Source organism: Syngnathoides biaculeatus, chromosome 2 (genome assembly GCF_019802595.1).
Source record: "Syngnathoides biaculeatus isolate LvHL_M chromosome 2, ASM1980259v1, whole genome shotgun sequence".
In the NCBI taxonomy this organism is placed as follows: domain Eukaryota; kingdom Metazoa; phylum Chordata; class Actinopteri; order Syngnathiformes; family Syngnathidae; genus Syngnathoides; species Syngnathoides biaculeatus.
Window position 1 is genome coordinate 34,838,386 of NC_084641.1, and position 24,858 is coordinate 34,863,243.

A 24,858-nucleotide genomic window follows, 5' to 3' on the forward strand; every position below is an offset into this window, starting at 1 on the left:
AGTGATAATAACAGCCAGTTTTGACTAATTTATCTAACTCTTGGCGTAAGTCGCAACTAAATTCTTCCATCCATCCGTTAATTTCCTGCACACTTTTACTCACAAATGTCCTGGGAGAGCCAGAACCTTTCCCAGCTAGCTTTGGGCGAAAGGCGGCCCACACCCTAAACTGGTCGCCAGTCGATCAAAGGGAAGATATCAACACAATCAAATCTATCCCACGTACCCCCCACCAAAGCCAGGAGTGTGTACCACTACACCATCAGTAACACGTGATCTATTTTCATTAATTTCATTTCATTTAGAGCTTGATTTAATTAACGCACACCGCAGCAAAAGCGTGTGTACAATTGATTACTAACACAGATGTGGAAGCTAGGTTTTACACGATCAGTATCACCGATCAGCGAGGTTAAAATAAATATTGATCAAATAATAATTGATCACAAGATGGAGCAATGTAACTTTACTGGTTGTTTTTTATTTACAGTACTACATCAAACGACACGTAAGTAGGCTAAAACTCGGGTTTGGATTCAAATATACTGAACCAGGTGACACGGGTAAATGTCTTTGGCGTATCGGATCGGTGAATTATGACATTAAAACTGATCAGCCAATCAGCATAAAATGTTAATTATAGGCCAATACTGATCATGCCAATCAGATTGGTCTAAATTGAATGTTAGTCAAACTACAGGCGGCGGGCCACATCAGAGCCGTTGACCATCTCAATCCGCCCGCCAAACATTGGTAGAGAATTGCCCAAATCATACCAACATCACGACTACATTCATTTGACCTTGTCTGTAATGCCAAGTGGTTTCTCCAAGTAGGGCAGTGGACACAAGGATACATTGCCAAAATTTTGGCTGTCTTGTGTGTGCTCAACTGCAACCCTGAAACTTTCAACTAAGAGTGGACCAAAACAAATAAAATTTAACAGTCAGTGTTCAATTGCAGCTTCCCACGGGAGAATAAACAATAGTTGCTTTGGTTTCATTGTTTATCAAAATATAAATTATTGCTGTTGGACAAGGGCACATTCCATTCAATATTTAACAATATCTGCTCTATCTACACTCTTTTGACAACATCCTTCACTGTTGGTGTCCACCAACATGTTCGGGGGTTGCCGCCATGACAGCCACTCTACGCCGAAGCTCTGATCAGCCACCTCAGCAATGGAGGCGTGGAACATCATAACTCAATGTCCTACACCTCCCCCAAAACATGAGCAAAGTTCTTTTGGAGGTGGGAGTGAAAATTCTTTCTGAAAGCGAATCTCCCAACCATTCCCAGCAGATCCTCACAATACATTTGTGAGTGCCATGCCAGACTGCCATCTTCCCCTACCATCTGAACCTACTCACCACCAGGTGGTGATCAGTTGACACCTCCGCCCCTCTATTCATCCGAGTTTCCAAGAAATGCAGCCCGGAGTCCGACGACACGACCACAAAGTCGATCATCGAACTGCGACATAGGGTGTCCTGGTGATAAGTGCACATGTGCCTGTGCCTATTATGCCTGAACATGGTGTTCGTTATGTACAATCCGTTAGAAGCACAGAAAACCAATAACAGAACACCACTCGGGTTCTGATAGGGGGGCTGTTCTTCCCTATCACACCATTCCATCCTTCCAAGTCTTACTGTCATTGCCCATGTGGGCATTGAAGTCCCCTAGCAGAATGATGGAGTCCCCAAATGGATTGCTCTCCAGCGCTCCCTCCAAAGACTCCAAAAAGGGTGGCTACTCAGTCAGGAACCGTCCACTCACCCGAAGGCGGCGGTAAGGTACCCTCTCATCCACCGTGGATTGGCTACCACCCAGCTCACATTGCGCTTGACCCCTACGGCCCCTCTCACAGGTGATGAGCCCATGGTAAGGATGTTACCATGTTACCCTTTTGGGCTGTGCCCCCGCACCCCCCATGGGTGCAGGCCCGGCAACTAGGCGCTTCTCTTTGAGCCCCACCTCCAGGCCGGGCTTCAGAGTGGTGACCGAGTGTCCCGCGTCCGGGCAAGGGAAACATGAATCCATTATTTTTACTCGTCATCGGGGTGTCTGATGGTAAAACATATGCCCTTGGATCATGCATAAACAACCTATTTACCGGTGTGCACTTAGGTTCAAGTCTGCTTTTGTGCCTGCGGCTGTTGTCTTCAGCTTGTTCTACCATCTGCTGTTGGTGTTTGGAAGGATATCTGTGCAATTAGATTTTGATTCTGTATTACTAACATTGGTGGCAAGATGGCGCAGCTGTAGAGCGTCGGCGTCACATTTCTGAGGTCCCGGGTTCAAACCTGGACTCATCTGTGTGGAGTTTGCATGTTCTCTCCATGCTTGCGTGGGTTTTTCATACACTCAAAATTGGCCCTAAGTATGATTGTGAGTGCAACTTGTGTGTCTCCAAGTGCCCTGTGATTGGCTGGCAACCAGTTCAAGGTGTACTCCTGCGCCAGCCCAATGACCCTCATGAGGATAAGCGGCTCAGAAAATGGAAGCTATTATTAACACGGATTTTTTCATCAAAATATATACAGTAGTTTTCATTTAAAAATCAACATATTAAGCTGGAAAATCAACATTTAATTCAACATTCAGCTGCATATTCAACATTCTGTCAAATATTCAATATATTCAGTGTAAATTCGAAGAAAGTGGGGATTCTATACATAAAATAACCCTTTGAGAAGGGAGGCAAAATCCTTCTTCAGGGCAGTGTATGCCAAACAATACTGATGTATGAGGCTGATTTAGTGTGATAAAGAAACGATTCAGAAGTAATAAGAAACGGATTACTAAAGGCACTCCTACTTACTGTTTACACTCACGGCAGCCATCTTTGAAAGCCAACTCAGAGGTCGTGACAAATCTCCAAATTTCCGAACTGAACATACCATTTAAGTACATTTTTTTGTTGAATAAAATACTCGAATGTTGAAATGAGCAACATAAGTAGAACCATATAACGTATGTCGAATGTTAAACTATGTAGTGAATGTTGAATTTGCAACTGAAGACATTTGCCTTTGAATGTTAAATTGGCATCTGACTTTTTGAAGGTAAAACTTACAATCAATATTTTCATAGTTCAGAAAATCAGTATTTGTAATTGAGATTCAAAATCTGATAGCACAGATATGCTTCCTTCACTTTACTTAAATTTCAATTTCACTAAACTTTTTGTTTCTCAACATTACGCTCTTCACTCTACACGAATATCACAAGCATTGTGAGGTTTTGGCCGCTTTCTTTCTGTCTCCTAATTGGTTCAATCCATTGTCTATATTACAACTTGACTGCCCTTTAGCGTTTCTCAAAGTGGTTGGGCCAATTCCGTAGTTTATTCTGATTGGTTCAATCTAATTAATCTGTAATAACATGTGCATCCATGGACTGTCCCCACTAATTATCGGGCTATGTTCTTCCAAAAAAATAAAAGGAAAAAAAACGCAGCATCGCAATCAGCTCCAGAGGACTGCCACCCCACCAGACCTGATGGCCAGTACACACCTCCATGGGGATGATGATTGGTGAATTATGCTGCGTTGACACCAGATGCGAATGTACCTTTGCCTCGCCTGGCTCTGCATCTTGCTTAGCTGGATTAGTAAACAATGCGAGGCTGTGCTGGCTTTGCGTCATCAGTACATCCTGTTTGGCTATGTTGCTTCAGCAATGGATTTCGGCGCACATTTGGGCCATTTTTGGACAAAAATTTCCATCCATCCATCTATCCATTATCTGAGTCACTTATCCTCACAAGGCTCGCGGAACTTATCCCACCTATCTTATAGCAGGAGGTGGGGTACAATCTGAACTGGTTCCCAGCAAATTGCAGGGCACATAGCAACCAACAAAGTAAAAGATGCTCCATACTTTTATGATAGTAAATACTAACAGCTCATGTTGGTGGGATGTAGCCAAGCATTTCAAATCACTTAAAGTAACTCCACATAGCAGGAATAATACAGCATCCATAGAGGAGCTCATATACCCACCTGTCCTGCAAGGACCATTGACTGATGTGGATTTGCATCAAAGTATGGTGTGACCTTGACTCAATAAATATTACGAATTACTTTAATAGTATTATGTTTGGCTTGGGTGTAAATAATCCAGCATTTTTGCTTTAATGATGGAAAAGTGGGTGATCCGAACAGCTGCTTGCACTCAATAATTACAAACCACAAGTGTGGATCTTTTTACATCAACCTTGCCCCATAGCACTCTCTTTCCTTCTCCCATCTCCCTTTGACTGGTATTGTGTGCAAGCAACCCACCTCTTTTCCCACCTCTTCCTCTCACCATCTTATCCCTTGTATCCTATTCATCCTCAATCCATCCACATCCCTTGCTCCTTCATTTTCCCCTTCTTACTTCCTTCTTCCCTCTTTTATATTCAGCTCTTTCCCCCTCCATCATTTCCATAACCTCTTTCTCTCTCCAAACAATCCATGTCAATCAGTCTTAAGGCTTCCCTGTTCCTCCACCTTTCACTGGGAGGAGAATCCATTCTGCAGTCTGACATTGGGGCTCGCGAATTGAACTGGATGGAGGAGGTGTGTATGTGTATTGATGGGTGGTTGATTTAACCCTCAAAAGCGGAGTGGTGTTTTCACACTCAGCAGGATGTAAACACACACACACACACACACACACACACACACACACACACACACACACACACACACCACACACACACACACACACACACTACACACAACACAGTAATTGTTACTAGAGCTGCTGACTGCCCAAAGGCAAGTGGATGCCATAAAAGAATCTTCCAAGAGAGATCAGCCGGGAAGGGAACGAGAGAGTGAACAATTGTCATTGCAGTAAGAGCTGATAGGCTAAAGGCAGCCCCGCACACAAATTGAGGTGAGCAAATGCAACTAAATTGTTCTGCAGTATGCAGGATTCTGCAACTAGTTTTTATGACTGGCTGACTAGTATTACTGTGATTTAAAATTTGAATCGCTGGCGAATGTCATCGCAAAATTACGGTCACAACTATTACAAACGCCACAATGTAAGACATTAACACAACACAATGACATTAATGCAAATCCAAATGTAAAGACCACAACACTTTATGTACACAGAAAACGAGGGTGGGACTCTGTCTGACTGTATAATTCATCCAGGTTACTGGGGACTCATATTGTCAAACAACTAATGGGTTTCACAATAGTACGCAGGGTTTGAAATTAACTTTTTTGCTCACCAGCCACTGTTGCTAGTGGTTTCCCAGATTTGGTAGCCACTCAGCATTTTCACAAGCCATAATTTTGATGTTGGATAATTGTTTATAATATAATAGCAAGATTAAAGAACTAGAATTACAACCATTTTAAATGTTTGACCCCTGTGGACAACCAACGCAAGACTAGAGTACATAAGTGTTCAATGCTACATAGAAGAAAAACCACATATATCAGACTTCTGACTGCGAACCACTACACAGATCTCGGTGAGTCTCATTTAAAACATACAATTAAATGTGATTGAAAAATAAAACAATTTTAGCATTACACTTCACCTTGGACATGTCTGTAAAATCAGTTGATTTGCGTACAATGTCCGCAATAGATATGTTCTACTTTTACCAAGTTTCCAGAAGCTTTCCTGCAACATCATTTGCAAGTAGGTCCATCTATAAAGAGATGCTGTGTCTGAGAGAGACACTATTTTATGACGTGACATATTGATTAATTTTGGTATAACTCAGTAGGTCCTTTATGCACATTTATTGATCACTGCAAACACACACGTTACAATTTGTTACATCAAATTAAAATAGAAATGTCTGCCGGTCCAGATGAAATTGAATTTCAAATGGGCCACTAGCTGAATAGACCTGCTTTATTGCATGCATCCACTGCAAATGCAAAGAAATCGGAAGAAGGTTCATCATCCAACAAGACAATGACCCACAATATACTGCCAACACAACACTTCAGCAGGGGGAAAAACTGGAAAGTCTCAGACTGGCCCGGTCATTCACCGGATCTAAACCCAATGGAGCATGCATTTTACCTCCTAAAGAGAAGACTGGAGGGAGAAATGCCTATAAACAAATATGAACTGAAATAGGCTTTAGGGAAGGCCTGGAAAAGCATTTCAAATCAAGAAAGCAACAGTCTGGTGAAGTCAGTGGATCGCAGCTTTGATGCAGTTATCGCAGGTAGGGTTTACACAACCTGGATTATTGGGGCCGATCGCTGAGTTTAAAAAATTTATAAATACTCACCTATCTGATCACAAGAGGGAGCAATGTCTCTGTTTAAATGGCCTGTTTGTTTACTGTATAAACTTCTGTACTTAATTGGTCAAAGATATCCATCGATTCATTCATTTTCTTTGCCGCTCATGCTCACGAGGGTCGCGGGGAGTGCTGGAGGCGATACCAGCTGTCAAAAATATACATATTTTAAATAAATAATAATTTTTGTTAATCCATGTATGTTAGTGAGGCATGGCGACAGAAAGAACAAAGGAATGATCTTCCATTAGATGGCAGGAACGACATACAGAAATTAATCGAGCCACTTATTACATTTTTTTTGTTGGTGTGCCATATTTTTCAATTGTAAAATATATTCCTTGGCTCCATAAAGGTTGGAAATCACTCCTCTAGTCAGGTCATGAATTCTAATCAGTAAGATCAAACCAACAGTACAACAGAAACAATGGGTGTTAACTTACTGAAATTAAATTATCTATCCATCCATTTTCTTAGGCGCATATCCTCACGAGGGTCGAAGGAGTGCTGCAGCCTATTCCAGCTGTCAATTGGCAGGAGGCAGTGTACACCATGAATTGGTTGCCAGCATATCATAGGGCATAGGGCACATGGAGACAGACAACAGTCACACTCACAATCCCATCTCGTGGCAATTGACCCCTCCATAGAAATTGCGTGGACCGTGTCGCTGAACAATCAGAGGCCAGAGATGTGCCTAAACCACGCCCCTTGTTGTTGTCCGCCATAACCTCAGACAAAGTCGCATGGTTCAGTAGAGCTTTTGTTTGCGTTTTATCACGTCTTAAGGAACCTTAACAATAGATATGGTCAAGAGGTGTAGTCACGGCCTTTGTAATCAACCGGAACAGATATGTTTGCACGAAGGTAAGCCCTATTTTTGATTTTCAATAAATGTCTCATATAAATGAATTAGCAGTTCTTCGCTTGCATAACATAGCTACGTGTGAATGATTGACACACTTGATCTGTGTTGAGCGATACTTTGTGAGGACCTGACTGCACAAACGTGTCTCTTTGTTGGTGGCTAGGAAGCTAAGCTAAACCGGACTAGCGAGTCCTAAAAGCCTTCAACGTGCGCCGAGACACCAAGACTGAAGGAAGGATGTTTGAGGACACTAAAGTAGTGATTGTCGTACTCCGTCGGGACTTACGTAGGTTCGGCACTAATTCAAGAATAATTATTGAGGGGAGCGCGTGACGTTACACAAAGAAAGCGAGAGAAACAACTCGTAAATCAAGCCTCACCTTCTTCTTCTTTTCCTTCATACGGCGGTACACAAACGGCTATACAGATACACATTATACAGATTCTGCACACAAGTGTGATATGTAACACGAAAATAGGAAAATGTCAATGACGAATTCGTCTTTGGGCTATATTAAGATCTATTAACGTACGGTTAATTGTTTTCCACAAATGTATAATATGCAAAATATAACAAAAGCACTCACCCTGCTTGACATGTACAGTGAGTTTCAGATATCCTTGTAGGACTCAACTGCAGATGCAATGTAAGTGGCTTCTCGTTCTTCCTCTGACTCTGGAAAGATCTCGCGCTAATATCAATGGTTTCTCCGTCGATATGCATGGAAATACCATTGAAATACCCCTCGCTGAAATACTTGAGGCCCTGCTGTTTGCTCTTCAACGATATTTCACTATTCGGTAAGAATGCGAGTGAAAAATCAGCTGGTAAATCGGACATTTCGCTCTCGACTTTTCTTCCTGCGACGCCATTTTGTCTAATGTTTGTCTGAGGTTAGCAACAGTGGGGTGACGTGACTTCAGGAGGCGTGGTTAAGTGCCCTGTACAGAGGGGTCAATTTAGAGTGTCCAATTGATACATGTTTTTGGGAACTCTGAGGCCACTGTACTGCCGTGATTACTTCATTGTAATTAAATAACTTCATCCACACCAAAACTTGAGAGCATTAATCAATAAGAATGGCAGTATGTTTATGTTTACCTTTGTTGCTACCGCTAGCTTGCTAGGCTACAAAATATTTTGTTGCCTGCTTGCGACCTTTCGCATATTAAAATTGTGTCAATGTACCTCAAACGAGCCCTGCCTGTGTTTGGCTGATGTAATTGATCAACTCTGCAAAAGACATTTTTGAATCCAAAAGCTTTTTACCATTGTCGCATGTTTTGTGGAGTAGTACTGTAAATATCTGACAACCAATAAAGTTATTGGGAACAAAATGGGGGAAAAACATGCTCTGGTGGTCAGGAGAGGACTTTCGTTCAACAAACCCCTGAGGTACAGTGAAGAAAATAAGTATTTGAACACCCTGCTATATGGCATGTTCTCCCACTTAAAAATCATGGAGGGGTCTGAAATTTTCATCATAGGTGCATGCCCACTGTGAGAGAGATAATCTAAAAATAAAAACCCAGAAATCAGAATGTATGATTTTTTAACGATTTATTTGTGTGATACAGCTGCAAATAAGTATTTGAACACCTGTCCATCTGCTAGATTTCTGACCATCAAAGATCTTTTAGTCCGCCTTTAAAAGTCTACCTGCACTCCATGTGTTATCCTGAGCCAGATGCATCTGTGTGAGGTTGTAAGCTGCATAAAGACACCTGCCCATCCCATACAATCAGTAAGACTCAAACTTGTAACATGTCCAAGACCAAAGAGCTGTCCAAAGGCACCAGAGACAAAATTGTACAACTCCACACGGCTGGAAAGGGCTACGGAGAAATTGGCAAGCAGCTTGGTGAAAAAAGGTCCACTGTTGGAGCAATCATTGGAAAATAGAAGAAGCTAAACATGACGGTCAATCTCTAGTTCGGTGAGGCCATGGAGAACGACTTCAGGACGGCTTCTAGGAAATTCTGCTCCACCGTCCGGCGTCTCAGGAGGTGGAAGCAGTGCACCGTCAACACTGTGTATAGTGGGGACGGGGCTCTGCTGACCTCAACTGGGGATGTTGTGAGTCGGTGGCGAGAATACCACGAAGACCTTTATTCCACCAACACGCCTTCCCACGAGGAAGATGAGTCTGGGTGCTCTGAGGCGGGCTCTTCTATCTCTGAGGTGGTTAAAAAGCTCCTTGGTGACAGGGCCCTGGGGGTGGATAAGATTCGCCCAGAGTTCCTAAAGGCTCTGGATGTTGTGGGGCTGTCTGGTTGACACGCCTCTGCAACATCGCATGGACATTGGGGACAGTGCCTCTGGATTGGCAGACTGGGGTGGTGGTCCCCCATTTCAAGAAGGGTGACTGGAGGGTCTGTTCAACCTACAGGGGGATCACACACTTCAGTCTTCCTGGTAAGGTCTACTCACTGGTACTGGAGATGATGGTCCGTTGAGAAGTCGAGTCTCGAATTCAGGAGGAGCAATGTGGTCTTCGTCCTGGCCGTGGAACAGTGGACCAGCTCTACACCCTTGGCAGAATCCTCAAGGGTGCATGGGAGTTCAGCCAACCGGTCTACATGTATTTTGTGGACTTGGAGAGGGCATTCAACCGTGTCCCTTGGGGAGTCCTGTGTGGGGGTTCTTCGGGAGTATGGGGTACCGAATCCCCTGATGCGGGCTGTTCGGTCCCCGTACGACTGCTGTCAGAGTTTGGTACGCATTGCCGGCAATAAGTCGGACTCGTTTCCGGTGAGAGTTGGACTCCGCTAAGGCTGCCCTTTGTCACTGATTTTGTTCATAACTTTTATGGACAGAATTTCTAGGCGCAGCCGAGGTGTAGAGGGTGTCCGGTTTGGTGGCCTCAACATGGCATCTCTGCTCTTTGCAGATGATGTGGTTCGATGGGCTTGATCAAGTTGTGATCTCCAGCTCTCACTGGAGCGATTCGCAGAAGAGTGTGAAGCGGCTGGGATGAGAATAGCACCTCCAAATCTGAGACTATGGTCCTCAGTCGGAAAAGGGTGGCGTTCTCTCTCCATATCGGGGATGAGATCCTCCCCCAAGTAGAGGAGTTCTTGATGTCTTGTTCATGAGTGGAGCGGGAAATCGACAGGCAGATCGATGCAGCGTGGAGTGATGCAGACTTTGTATCGGTTTGTTGTGGTAAAGAGGGAGCTACGTCAAAAGGCGAAGCTCTCAATTTATCAGTCGATCTACGTTCCTACCCTCACCTATTTGCATGAGCTTTGGGTCGTGATCGAAAGAATAATATCCCAGACACAAGCGGCCGAAATGAGTTTCCTCTGCAGTGTGTTTGGGGTCTCACTTAGAGATAGGGTGAGAAACCCGGGCATCCGGTAGGGACTCAGTGTCGAGCAGCTACTCCTCCGCATTGAGAGGAGCCAGATGAGGTGGCTGGGGCATCTGAGTCAGATGCCTCCCGGACGCCTCCCTGGTGAGGTGTTTGGGCATGTCCCACCAGAAAGACACCCCGAGGATGACCCAGGACACGCTGGAGAGACTATGTCTTTGAGTTGGCTTGGGAACGCCTCGGGATCCTTCCGGAAGAGGTGGAAGAAGTGGCTGGGGAAAAGGAAGTCTGGGTATCCCAGCTGAAGCTACTTCCCAAGCAACCCAACCCGGAAAAGCTCTAGATAATGGATGGATGGACCTAAAATGTGCGTCTTGCATGCACAGTGAGTTCCAAAATCTGTTAATGTTGTGGTGAGTATACTCCAATGAAGTACACCCTAACAAATCCACATGACATAGGAAGCATGGATTGTGCTTCAGAGTGTATGAAATCGACCACATGACAGCACTTGTAAGACTACAAGGAACAATTACAATTTTACATTTACAATTAGAAGCTTAAATTCCCCCTCATACTGACAGTGTAGGCAAGTCATTAGTCAACATGTTCTTCATACTCATGGTGTCATATCAAAACTAAAATGATCACACAACAGCAAACAGAATAGCATAACTAGCAAGTAATAAAACGAAAAAAATCAATGCTTGAAAAAATAAGTGACGCAAAACATGCACTTTAAACATTATTTAGCTCCTGAGTAGTCCCAGCATGCTTTGTGGCACTTAGGGCCTCCTTGGGAGCATGCAAATATTGTACATGTCTTGCAGCACAAAAAGTCATCCTCAGTTACTGTCGTACTTAGTGTTCTTTATTTGTTGTTCTACAGTGCCTTGTGAAAGTATTAGACCGTCTTGAACTTTTCAACCTTTCACCACATTTCAGGCTTAGAAAGTAAGATCCATCCTTCCATTCTCTTAGCCGCTTATCCTCACAAGGGTCGCGGGGATTGCTGGAGCCTATCTCAGCTGTCAATGGGCAGGAGGCAGGGAACACACTGTTGCCAGCCAATCGCAGGACACATGGAGACAAACCGCCGCATTCAGAATCACACCAAGGGGCAATTTAGAGTGTCCAATTAATGTTGCCTGTTTTTGGGATGTGGGAGGAAACCAGAGTACCCAGAGAAAACCCTCGCAGGCACGGGAAGAACATGCAAACTCCACACAGGCGGGTCCGGGATCAAACCCGGGACGTCAGAAATGTGAGGCCACTGCTTTCCAGCTGCTTTGCCGTGCCACCCAAAAATAAAAATATAAAATGATTTTTTTTTGTGTGTCAAGAATCAACATGTGGGACACAATAATTTAGTGGAATTAAATTTATTGGATATTTTGAACTTTTTTAACAAATAAAAACCTGAAAAGTGGGGTGTGCAATATTATTCGGCCCCCTTGCATTAATACTTTGTAGCAGCACCTTTGGTTGCAATTACAGCTGCAAGTTGCTCGGGGTATGTATGAGTTTTGCACTTTGAGAGACTGAAATTCTTGCCCATTCTTCCTTGCAAAACAGCTCGAGCTTAGTGAGGTTGGATGGAGAGCATTTGTGAACAGCAGGCTTCAGCTCTGCCTACAGATTTCCAATTGGATTCAGGTCTGGACCTTGACTTGGCCATTCTAACACCTGGATACTTTTATTTGGAAACCATTCTGTAGGAATAATTGTGATCATAATTTTCATACATCTGCTTCCAATAAAGAAATGCTTTGCTCTGCTCTAGATAACATAGCAGCCTCCTAGCAGGAGATAGCAAGAACAAAAACATCTAATCATCAGAACTGTTAGAACTGCTGCCTGTTAAAGAAATGATGACCACACATGTATTCAGCAATCTTCCACACATGCACACGAACAAACATGTACACCTTGTTTCAAACTGTTTTGCTTGTCGTCTCCTTTTTGTAACATCCATGTAAATAAGGGGCGTCTTATAACTAAATAAACAGAAGTGCTGAGGAGAAGATAATCAGAGAGTGCAGTGGTGAATTGTACGAGACAGTTCCTCTCCTCTCACCTCGCGAGACTTGAACTGGTGTCTTTGCTTCCTTTTTTGTCCTGTTTAATGAATGTCTGATTAGTGAACCTGACATTTACTTGGTCCTTCGAGCCGGATCTCAAGATGCCTGAGGTTACCAGGGGCTGAGTTGACATCCAGGCAAAGACCGTGGCCACGGCACTTGAGACCCTTTCCGGGACTGGGCCTCGACTTTGCATCTGGAGGCTGAGGGTTGACGAGAAGCCGAAGGAAGTAAAGGCATCTCTGGTGAGTAGGAAACTCCCACACTCATGAGGAATGAGTGAATGTGCGTCTGGGTGACTGTGGCAGAACCAAACCTCGAGAATACTAGTCCCAATAGAGTAGACTAATTAGTCTATAAAACTGAGGAAAGGGCAAGGTGTGTCCTGTACATGAGCTCCGTGAAACGTGTGCATGTGTAAAAGTGTGAGTGGAAGTTCGCTACCTCATTTGAACAGGAAATTGAGTGACAACTGTTTGAGGATGCAGAGGTAAGAATTTTCTGCCACTTGTGGTCGAAGCTTGAGAATTACCTCAAACAGAACGGAATTGTCACCCTGTTCAGGGGGAAGTCAGTGTGGTCACCCTAGGTGAACCACTGACTCCAACAGGGGAAAAACAAACAGCAAAATAGTTGATAAATAGCAAAATAGTTGAAACGCAACATCTGGAAAAAAAAAAATAATCATGTGTAAGGACTACAAGATTGTAGAAAGCAAATGTCCAACTAAAATAAAACATCTAAATTTGTGGATAACACAATATGACTTTGCTGGCCAGCTCAACATACACACACAAAATATATATAGTTAACCTGGAGGATAAAATAAGAGAAACACACACAAAAAAAACAAAAACAAAACAAAACAACAAAAAAAGCTGGACTCAAGATGATGTGAAAACGGCCATAAAAGGTATCACATCTCATAAAGTTGATGTAACATAATTCAGGGAACGCAAAACTTGAGAAAATCTTACCACTTAAATGGTGTGGAAGTACCATAGATTTGGATGACAGCAAAGTACTTTCTCACAGCAGCAGGGAGTTCGAGGGTTAATATCGCGCACCTCTGCTAGATTTAGAAAAAAAAAGCAAATTGTTCTGCCATTGGGATTGGAAGAGCAAAATAAAATAACAATGAACCATTTGAAGAATATAGAATTGGAATGACTGCATGTTTTAAAGCAAACAGTGGCATTCCTGAAGATCACACTCCAGGAAGTATGTTTCAAGGGCAATTAAAAAATGCTCTTCATGCAAATTCAAATAATCCTACAAGACAATGGGTTGAAAAACATTGGGTTGACAAACCGACTGGCAGCCTGTAACATTACGTTAACCAAGCACTACACGCAGAAACAGTGCTACAAAATAAGAAAAAGAAAGTTGACACCTTTCTGACAGAGGAAGGAGAAATTTATGGAACTTTATGCGAAACATTTAATAATTGTGGCCACAGATGAGGAAGAGAGCAGTGATCTCCCCATCAAAAATGTCACAACTAATGCTCCCAAAATGCAACGTTTTAATTTGCCCCATACGTTTTTTGGGAAGAGATGGCTTGCTGAAACTAGGACTGGGCTTAATTCCCTCTCTGACAGGAAAAATAGAAGTAAAAAGAAAAAAAAGGAATTACTGGGAGGACAGTTAAATATCTTACAAAATAGGAATTCAGCGCTCTATTATTACACTTTAGATATTCCAAACAAACCTCCCACAAGAACGGGAGATTTCTTGTTGCAAACAGCTCAAGACGTGATTGAACAACCACAAAATGACATAGGAAGTGACTCATTGCATGTGACAATGTAGTATAAGATAAACTTATAACAGCCCACACCAGACAAAATCATGATTATCTGTACTCAGATGGTATATCAGTTGTGGTGACAGGAACAAGACTGACTGACAAACTAAATGCACTACACAAGGAATGGACACCACCACACACGTCATTACAACGGGAGTGGAAGAGTTTGGGACAATTTGTTTTGGTAGTACGAAATGTTCCTGATTGGACAGAAAAAGAACCAGATTTAGATTGGGATGACTGAACTGTACAGACAATATCTTATTGGACAGTCTTAAACAATCTGAGACCAGATGCTGTTGTATTCACGGTGGTATCACAATCTACACAGACAATACTGGAAAAATAGAGGAATAGCGACAACTACAGGGAACACAGTGACACATGCAGAGCTACTACAAAATTTGCTCATAGCAGTTCAATTACCAAAAGAAATAGCCATATGTAAATGTGCAGTACACACATCAAATACAGACAAAGAATCATTCGGAAATGGATTTACAAATAAAACAGCAAAAGAAGCAGCAGCCAAAACCTTTATGGGATTAGCTGACCATGTAACAAATGAAGACATACTTTGAGATGATGTGTTCAACAAAATGCAACAACAAAGCTTACCAGCAGAACTAAAAATGTGGAAAAAATAAGGTACAAAATTACAAAATGGGAATTATGTCAGCACAGATACAAAAAAAAAATTCTACCAAAACATTTTTTAAGTGGGCGGCAATCTTGAGCCATGGTAAGTCTCAGGTCTCAACAGGGGGAATGGTAGCCCTGACACAAAGGCATTAGATGATCTATGGATTTAACTTGTATGCAAAAAACTTTTTTTGTAGGGCTTGTTTGAGCTGTGTGGGACACAATCCACAAGGGAATGTGCATCCAAAATGTGGTCAGTTTCCTCATGCTACACATCCATTCATCCCTCCATCCATTTTCTTAGCCGCTTATCCTCACAAGGGTCGCTTGGAGGGCTGGAGCCTATCCTAGCTGTCAACGGGCAGGAGGCGAGGTACACCATGACCTGGTTGCCAGCCAATTGCAGGTCACAGACAAACAGCCGCACTCACAATCACACGTAGGGGCAATTTGGACACAATGATAGATTTAGTCTAACTATACATACATTACAAGCACGTAAGGGTCTCATTCCACTCAAAACACTGTTTAGGAGACCATACAAATTACCAATATTTTCCACACAATGAGAGATAGACGAATGATGAATGAAAAAAAAACACACACAAGTGAGTCCCTTTCAGGAGTTATTAACAACCCCAAACAGTTTAAAAAATTGCAAAAAGGGGTACTTGAGTTCATTTCTTGATCGTAGGAAAGTTATTGCTTTTGAAACCATTGTTAAGACAAACAAAATTAATTTGTTTTTATTGGCCACTTTGCTGTTAGGTGTGATGAAAACGCTACCCGTTATTTTCATTTTTCTGTTCAAGTGGTGCCTGTGGGAACCACTCAAGGACCCACCCCAAAAAAATAAATAAAACAAAATAAAAACAAAACAAATTGGATAACTACATACAAAAAACGTGTCCAAAAGATTGTGTTGTTTGCACAGATCGAGAGATCATACCAATGCTATTAATTGATAACGAATGCAAAAAAAAAAAAGTTGGGGGATTCTGTGTATCCATTAACTTCTTTTGAAAAACAAAAAAAACATTGTTTTCTAATGGCGTGTCACTGGGAAATTTCACATGCATCAATTTGACAGGAATAGAAACAAATTGAGAATCTTATCAGCATTGATGTGTAAAGCCATTTTTGTGCCATTGTCATGGTGGTGCGGCAGTAATTGTCTTTTTTATTTTTTTACGCCGGATGCCTTTTCTGACGCAACCCTTCTGCATTTATTCGGAGAGAGAGCTGGAGCCAATCTCAGCTAACTTCAGGAAGCGGCAGACTACACCCTGAACTGGTCGCCAGCCAGTTGCAGTGCAGATATCGACACCATCACTGAACGGGAATCGATCCCACGCTGCCTTCACTCGAAATGTCCCTCTGAGGAAAACCTGAACTACAACGTGGCCCGCAAGGGAAATGAGTTTGACATCCCTGCACTACACCATCAGAAAAAAAAAAGTAACAAGTTACTGTGCTTTAATAACCTTATTACTGCAATTTGCCTATTTGCTGTTTATGAATTAACATCTACTGTACATGCAGTTTTACCCGAACACTGGCATAGACTGAGCAAGAGCTGAATGACATGGACAAAATAGCAGAAAGAAACACGTGGATACACCTTACACACTGTAAAAGGTCATCTCATCTGAGTCACCCAAGGGGAAAGGTGAGCAAAGTCCAGCATACGGTGGGTGCAGATTTATAGTATCTGAAAATACCTGAAGGCTGGTGGAGATTTAAAAGACACTTGACTCATTTAGGGGTGACTTGGTCGACATGACTTCAAAATGGCGAAATAATATGATCGCATGTTGGGCTGCAACATTGACAGCCGTAATGATATTTTTGTGTCTGTGAAGCTGACACAAATACATAACAACAGAACCAATAATTATACTCAGTCAACTATGCCTACCACACAAGATAAAGAGGCGCAACCTCATTTCAAATAACATTGGTAAACAACTATGCGGGAGTCACCGAGGCATGAGAGGACTCCATGTGTGCCTCCCAGTGAATCAGTTCAGCACTTTTTCAATTCCTTGGCAGAGTCTAATTGCTGGGGATTTCATCTTTGGGCTTATGCTAAATGGAACCCCCACTTTCTTCTTACCATTTGCCAATTTAATACTACCTTAAACCCGAATGCCATACAAAAGCGTATGTATACTATGGAGGGAGTATTTTAACCGAAAAAGCCTGAGGAACATTTTTTCATTATTATGATTATCTTTTTTACAGATAGGAAACAAAACTGGTGTAGAATGCAGCTAACAAGGTAAAATATAGTTACATCACATGCATGGGCCCTGGGCCACTAATGCATGTCATTCCAACAGAAATCCCAACACAATGTACCCTGGAGATAATGACTAAAACAACTCACACCAATTGTCAGAAATGGAAAATTGTTTATCCAACAACTAAGGCAGTAAATGATAAACTGATATTTTCTACTAATGTTGCATTGGCTAATTTCTCCTGTGTTAGCTTTACAGGCACAGATTTTAAGGTGGGAAGTCTCAACAAAACATGGTGTCATGATATCCATCTGCAAACTGCCCCACTGCTCCCATGCAGCGATTTGTTGTGGTGGTGTGTTGGTCAAAAGTTGTATGACACACTGATAAATGCAGCAGGAACGTGTACACTGGTATCACTGCTCTTATCTGTGACTGTGTTTCCATCCAAAGCAGAGGATATACAATTGGCCACATCCATCTTTGGACCTCCTCTTGGGTTCTCCCGAAGGCGAAGGTCCTCTTGGAAAGATGGAGATCTGACATACATTATAGCAAATGGCATACCAACGGCATACCAGATGAGTATAAGTTGGTTAACAAGATTGCTGCAGGATGGGAATCCATCTTGTTATGGATAACTCTGAATAAAAACGTTGACAGAATCAACTACATACATTACAGTGTACAGAAACTCGGTAATTACACGGAAGCAGGCTTTATTGCCATGAGGGAACAACCAGCTGCAACCTCACTCATGACGTTCCAGCACCGCATAACGGTCGACATGCTACCAGCCGAGAAGGGTCGCGACTGCTCAATGTTCGGTGACCAGTGTTGTTTATTCCAAATATCACAGCATCTGATGGGTCACGCACAAGGGCCATTCAAGGCCTCCACACCCTAAACCACAAGGTGAAGGAGCACTCTGGTGTAAACACATCAGCCAGGTCTGAGTAGTGGGAAAAAAAAAAAAAGTTTGGCAAATCTAAAAATTTGGTGTTGTCTGTCTTAGTTTCTATAGCTGTTTGCAGCTATTCTTGCATTGCGTGGATGTTGTTGTATTCCCTGCATAAAGGCCTCACTTAACCAACTTATAACCACTGCTATTGCCCCAACAAATTCAAAATTGGCAGAAATATATCCACTATTGGCACAACAGAGTAATGACAGTGATATTGTTGACCATGATGATGATGTTATGACTTCTCTTCCAGACCTGTTCTCTGATCCAGAAGATTACAAGTAATTAGTGCTATATTTTCCTCCGAGTGTAAGCCGAAAGGGTGATCTATTAGATGATTTAGGGATTTGAGCAAATGTAGGCTAAACAGGAGGATAATGTAGAAATAACTGTAAATAGTATTAAGAAACTGCTTCTGACTGCAATGAAGAAATGCTTTGCTCTGCTCCAATTCAGTTATTGCTCTGCCTGCAATGAAGAATGCTTTGCTCTGCCTGCAATGAAGAACGCTTTGCTCTGCTCTAGAAAATGTGGTAGCAAATGTAGGATAAACAGGGGGGAAATGTCGGAATAATTGTGATCGGAATTATCATACATCTGCTTCCAATAAAGAAATGCTTTGCTCTGCTCTAGATAACGTGGCAGTCTCCTAGCAGGAGATAGCAAGAACAAAAACATCTAATCATCAGAACTGTTAGAACTGCTGCCTGTTAAAGAAATGATGACCACACATGTATTCAGCAATCTTCCACACATGCACACGCACATGAACAAACATGTACACCTTGTTTCAAACAGTTTTGCTTGTTGTCTCCTTTTTGTAACATCCATGTAAATAAGGGGCGTCTTATAACTAAATAAATAGAAGTGCTGAGAAGATAATCAGAGAGTGCAGTGGTGAATTGTACAAGACAGTTCCTCTCCTCTCTCCTCGTGAGACTTGAACTGGTGTCTTTGCCTCCTTTTTTGTCCCGTTTATTGAATGTCTGATTGGTGAACCTGACACATTCCATTATAGATTTTGGCTTTTTGTTAATGGATCATTGTCCTGTTGGAAGATAAATCTCTGTCCCAGTCTCAGGTCTTTTGCAGAAGCCAACAGGTTTTCTTCCAGAATGGTCCTGTATTTGTCTCCATTCATCTTCCCATCAATTTTAACTATCTTCCCTGTCCCTGCTGAAGAAAAGCAGGCCCAAACCATGAGGCTGCAACGACCATGTTTGAGAGTGGTGATGGTGTGTTCAGGGTGATGAGCTGTGTTGCTTTTACGCCAAACATATCGTTATGCATTCTGGCCAAAAAGTTAGATTTTGGGTTCATCTGACCAGAGCAGATTCTTCCAGATGTTTGGTGTGTCCCCCAGGTGGCTTGTGGCAAATTTTAAACGAGATTTTTTATGGACATCTTTGAGAAATGGCTTTCTTCTCTCCACTCTTCCATAAAGGCCAGGTTTGTGCAGTGTACGACCGATTGTTTTCCTATGGACAGACTTTCCCACCTCAGCCATAGATCTCTCCAATTCATCTAGAGTGATCATGGGCCTCTTGGCTGAATCTCTGATCACTCTTCTCCTTGTTTGAGGTGAAAGTTTAGAGGGACGGACGGATCTTGGTAGATTTGCAGTGCTCTGATCCTCCTTCCATTTCAATATGATTGCTTGCACAGTGCTCCTTGGGATGCTTTAAGCTTGGGAAATCTTTTTGTATACAAATCTGGCTTTAAAGATCTCCACAACAGTATCTCGGACCTGCCTGGTGTGTTCCTTGGTCTTCATGATGCTCTCTGCACTTTAAACAGAACCCTCATGATGCTCTCTGCACTTTAAACAGAACCCTGAAACTATCACAGAGCAGGCGCATTTATACAGAGACTTGATTACACACAGGTGGATTCTGTTTATCATCATCATCAATCAACATTGGATCATTCAGAGATCCTGACTGAACTTCTGGAGTGAGTTTGCTGCACTGAAAAGGGGCCAAATAATATTGCACACCCCACTTTTCAGTTTTTCATTTGGAAAAAAAGTCCAAAATATCCAATAAATTTTGTTCCACTTCATGATTGTGTCCCACTTCTTGTTGATTCTTGACAAAAAAAATTATATATATCTTTATGTTTGAAGCCTGAAAGGTAGCAAAAGGTTGAAAAGTTCAATGGGGCCAAGTATTTTCACAAGGCACTGTATGTGTAGTGACACCCATTGGGAGAGCCGTAAGACTTTCTCTCGACCCCCATCAAAACACACACACGCACACACACACACACACACACACACACCACACACACACACACACACACACACACACACACACACACACACACACACCCACGCACAGATGATGCTTTTGTAGCCGATTTGCAATTTTATCCTTGGTCCTCCAGTTCTAACCAGTCATCCACAGTGCTGTAATTTTGTAATGAAAATAAAGGGGCAATCTTGACTTGAACAGTGTTCAATTAAAAAACCATGTACTGTCACTGTTGAAAGTATCTGGTAAATTACCCAGAATACAGGAAAAGTTATGCATGAATGGCCACTGTGTGGAAGCCTTTCATCTTGTCCCATAGAACAGTTATCACACATTGTGAAACAGGCAATCCCTTGACATTGTCTTTTTCATATGACAAAGTGTTATCATTTCAATTTAATAAAAAACACATTAAGAACATTCTTGTGGTGTTTTTTTGTGGGTGGTGGGGGAGGGAGTTGGGGTGGTACTGATTAATTGCATTTCGGTTGATTTTCAAAGGGAAACATGTTTTGATTTGTGAGTAATTTGAGTTACAAGGTTGGTCACGGAACGGATCCAACCTTGTTGTCTGAGGGCCTGGGGGCGTTTATAGCGAGGTGTGTTGTGCGTCCCCTGCACCCACAAGGCCACTTACCTCCAGACTTGGCCCAGCTGCAGGATATGTATGGTGGCCTGCCACAGCCAGATGGTGACCAGCTGCAAGCGGTCCTTGCCGGGATAGTGGCACCGCGGAGCCACCGTACCCCGCTTTGTCAGACCCTCCACCTCCCCGAGCCCCCCGCCAGTGTAGTCCTGCACAAACCAGCGGAAACTCAAAATCTGGACCAGCACCGATGGCACTAAGACGAAGAAGAGCGTGAGGCCAAACCACAGGTAGTCCCCCCTCTGGTAGTACTCCACCGCGAGGCACAGGTCCGTACCAACGTCCCAGAAGAAGACAAGGAGGGCCAGTATGATCCAGAGGCAGTCCAGCCACAGCTGCTGCCGCGGTGGGCAGTGAGTTTCCCGGATGCCGACGCCCCCTGCGGCGGGTTGGCCTCCGCCGAATAATGTGCCGAGGCACGCGGAGCGGCAGCCCCAGTAGCACGCTGAAGAGCGGCAGCACTGGCAGATGTGGATGGCGGCCGAATTCAGCGGCTCGTCGGCGTCGACGTCGTAAAGCTGGGCGAAACCCACCCCGGCTTTCCCGTCCGACTGCGCGGCCATGTTCCCCTTGCCGCTCGTACCCTCCGGTGAAAAACACGACAGCCGCACCGTGGCGCTTCTTTTTCGCGAGCTGCGGACACCGCGTCGCTTCCCTGATACCTGCCGCCGCTGCTGTACGCTTCCCTCGGTGTCTCCTTGCAGCCCGGGCCGCGGAGAGCCATTAGAGCTCCCTTCCCCGGTCCATTGAAGACCTCATCACTACAACCGCACACGTTATCCACGAGACCTGCATCATCTGGTCACTTGGGCGACTGGGGCCTGTGACGTCATACATGTATTTTCTTTTTTTAAAACAAAACAGAAAAAACACCCAACAACAAAAACTAACAAACTGACGAGCTCGCTCCAGCGGTTTCTCCGTCCCGGTCGTTCGGCTGCTCATACCACTCGCCCCAGCTCTAGTTCTGGCTGACACAACTATCCGCCCCCCGTGTGCACTGCCCAGCACCGTTGCCCAGCGTCATCGCTCACTCCGCCCTGTACGGAAGACAGAGGAGAATGTAGACAGGTTGCTGTAAAACATCAGCGTGTCTGCCATGTTGGATGTGGCAGAACTGACAAGTTTTTCAAATGGACCTCACTTCATAACGCCACAACATAAAAAGCACGGACACATTTTTAGTGTCATTACTGCCCTCTACATCAATATAATTAGCCTACTGGCCATCACAGGAGGCAGATTATCACAGGAAAGCGTTGGCCTCTTTCTGACAGCCGCTTCCCACAGCTTTTATTCTCTTCGGTAAACCTGCAAAAGTTGTACAGCTAGCATTTATCATACTAACATTCAGACAGTATTGTAAACTTCACCACAATTGAATAAAGTCGACTTTATCTGGATAAATATTAGCAAGTAGAAAGGCTAGCGTTCTACAAATATTTGAGCACAGTGATTGACAAGGACTCAAGCCATGACCTGGACACTTTTGCCATCTGTAAAAAAGGGCTGAAAAGACTACTTTCTGCTTACACTAAGCACAATTGATATATAGTATAATTATCATCATCATTATATATATCAATATTAAAATACACGATGGTGTTAATTACTTTGTCATTTATTTAATCAACTTGGTGCGGTAATTTAACTGTGGAGAACAAAAACAACCAATCAAACAAGCAAACAAACACAAAAAAACCTTGCAAAACATTAACAAAGTGGCCAGTAAATTAATTGCCACTCATGAACAGCCTTCTTTGACAGGTATTTAGGTGGGTAAAATCCTCCAAAAAGCACAGGCAATCTTGGTTAGCACTAATAAGCCTGAATCAGAAGAGTTTGTTCTTCTTCCTCTAGACAGGCCTAAAATTGCGAGGGCCCAGAGTAACAGAGTAAAATTTTATTTTATCATCACTAGAAATTAAATCTGCTTTACTGTATTATACACTGCATTACTATTGGTTTGTATTCGTAAAGATATCTATCACCCTGTGCCTCTTGAAAAAAAAGACTTCCTTTATCTTACCTTTTTAACTGCTGTTAATTATGAACATGTTTTTAGTTGTTTCTTTTTATTCATTCTTTTTGCACAATTGTTTTAGCTGTTACTCAGAAAGAGAGCGAGAGAAGAGAGAGAGAGAACGAGAGAGAAGAAAGAGAGAGAGGAGTGAAAGTTCAATGTCAGAGGACAACTCCAGATGAAAGTCATGTCAGAGTAATTACACATGTACGTGTATAAACGTGAATGCAGTAGTTGCAGACTTTTCTTACGTATACCATATTCTGTGACATCCATGTTCACTCTGCCCTTAAATCATCCTTTTCTTCCCGCAAGCAATTATTCTCCCCCCCCCCTCCCCCTTTCAGCATGCACTGAAGACCGGCCTTGCTGTTGTCATGGCAACTGTAAGTGTGTAGTTGACGTGTATGTAGTGTGTCGTTGGTCTTGGCGCCGACTAGATGGTTTTACAGTTGTATTTAAGTTAAAGAAACAGCAATCACAACATCATCAACAACATGAGTTAATAACAGTAGCATTGTTAATTTTGGCCTCCACAGTTATGGGTGATTTTATTTTATTTTATTTTTTCAAATGATTAACCATTTTGTTCCAAATCAGGACTCCAGATCAAATGCTGGCCCACATCACATGCTGACTATTGAGTGAGGATGCAACGTTAGACTTTTGGATTTGAAAGGACCACCTCATTGTTGTTAGGAATCAAAAGGATTTGTTATCTATTCCACAGAGTTAGAAACACCAATCGATGTAATTAGGCCACTGGACATAAATTAATGACCTGATGTCTGTCCAAACGTTTGTCGCACTGTATTATTTAGAGTTGTGATTCCAAACATGTGAGCGGGGACTCAAAATAGAGTCGCAGAGCCGCTTTTGGTATTTTCTTCATATTTCCCTTTTCAAATACATTGGTGAGATGAAAAATTTATTAAATGCAAGTTTTTAAGCTGTGGGAAGAAAGTGACTGGAGAAAACCCACCCAGACAATGGGGAGAACATGCAAACATGCAAACTCCATACACACGGGGCTGGGATTTTATCCCCGGTCCTCAGAATTGTGAGGCAGGCGCTCCAACCCGTCGTTCGCCACGGCACTCGGCATCAAACATTATTTTTAATTTGAGCACACTACTCACATTATCATATTATTTTCTTAACTTTGCTTCAAAATTAATTTGTTTGTGTAAAACATATATTACTACAAATGTACTCTTTCCGCAAAGTAATTCACCACTATACCATTGATGTCTAAACTGCTGTAAACAGAAGTGAGTGAACGTCATCCTCTGTGCTTTCAGACCACACGAGATTTGTGACCTCTATTTAATCTTCTTTTAGCGTTGTTCCTTTCACAAATGAGTCTTGTATTCATATAGTCTAATGTTGATTATTATGGTTATAGTTTACAGTGGTGTCAAAATGAACTGTCATGAGGTATGTGTCCTATACTTTCTGTTCTTGGCTGTGAGTCAGGAGTGAAATATCAGCGGCATCTCTGTGTGAAGTTCAAAACAACTGCAAGGTGGAACCACAATGATAAACAGCTTGTTAAATTAATGCCTTCCTGACAATTCTGAAATTTGATCTGATTCGATCATGCAGGATGTGGACTTTGCATTGTGAGCAATGAGTGTATAACAGATCTATTAGTGAGAACTATACACTGAAGCATTTCAAGCTCCCTTTTACCACTCTGATCTCAAAGGTCTTTATTTGGACTTTGTCACTTCAGAAA

General features: G+C 42.7%; 1 protein-coding gene across 5 annotated transcripts in view; it reads right to left on the reverse strand.

Annotated features, from left to right (window-relative positions):
• The window catches only part of xkr6a (XK, Kell blood group complex subunit-related family, member 6a), a 34,366-nt gene extending 11,758 nt beyond the window's left edge, over positions 1–22,608 (reverse strand). For 4 of the 5 annotated variants that reach the window (XR_009792410.1, XR_009792411.1, XM_061802572.1 and 1 more), the window contains exon 1: positions 21,089–22,608. Coding sequence is in view for 3 of the 5 variants with exons in the window: in XM_061802572.1 (XP_061658556.1) it covers positions 21,089–21,660 (572 nt within the window). In the remaining 2 variants the exon portion in view is untranslated. The remainder of the gene's footprint in view (positions 1–21,088) is intronic. The other variant, XM_061802563.1, reaches the window with a different exon arrangement.
• Positions 22,609–24,858: the final 2,250 nt, after the last annotated feature.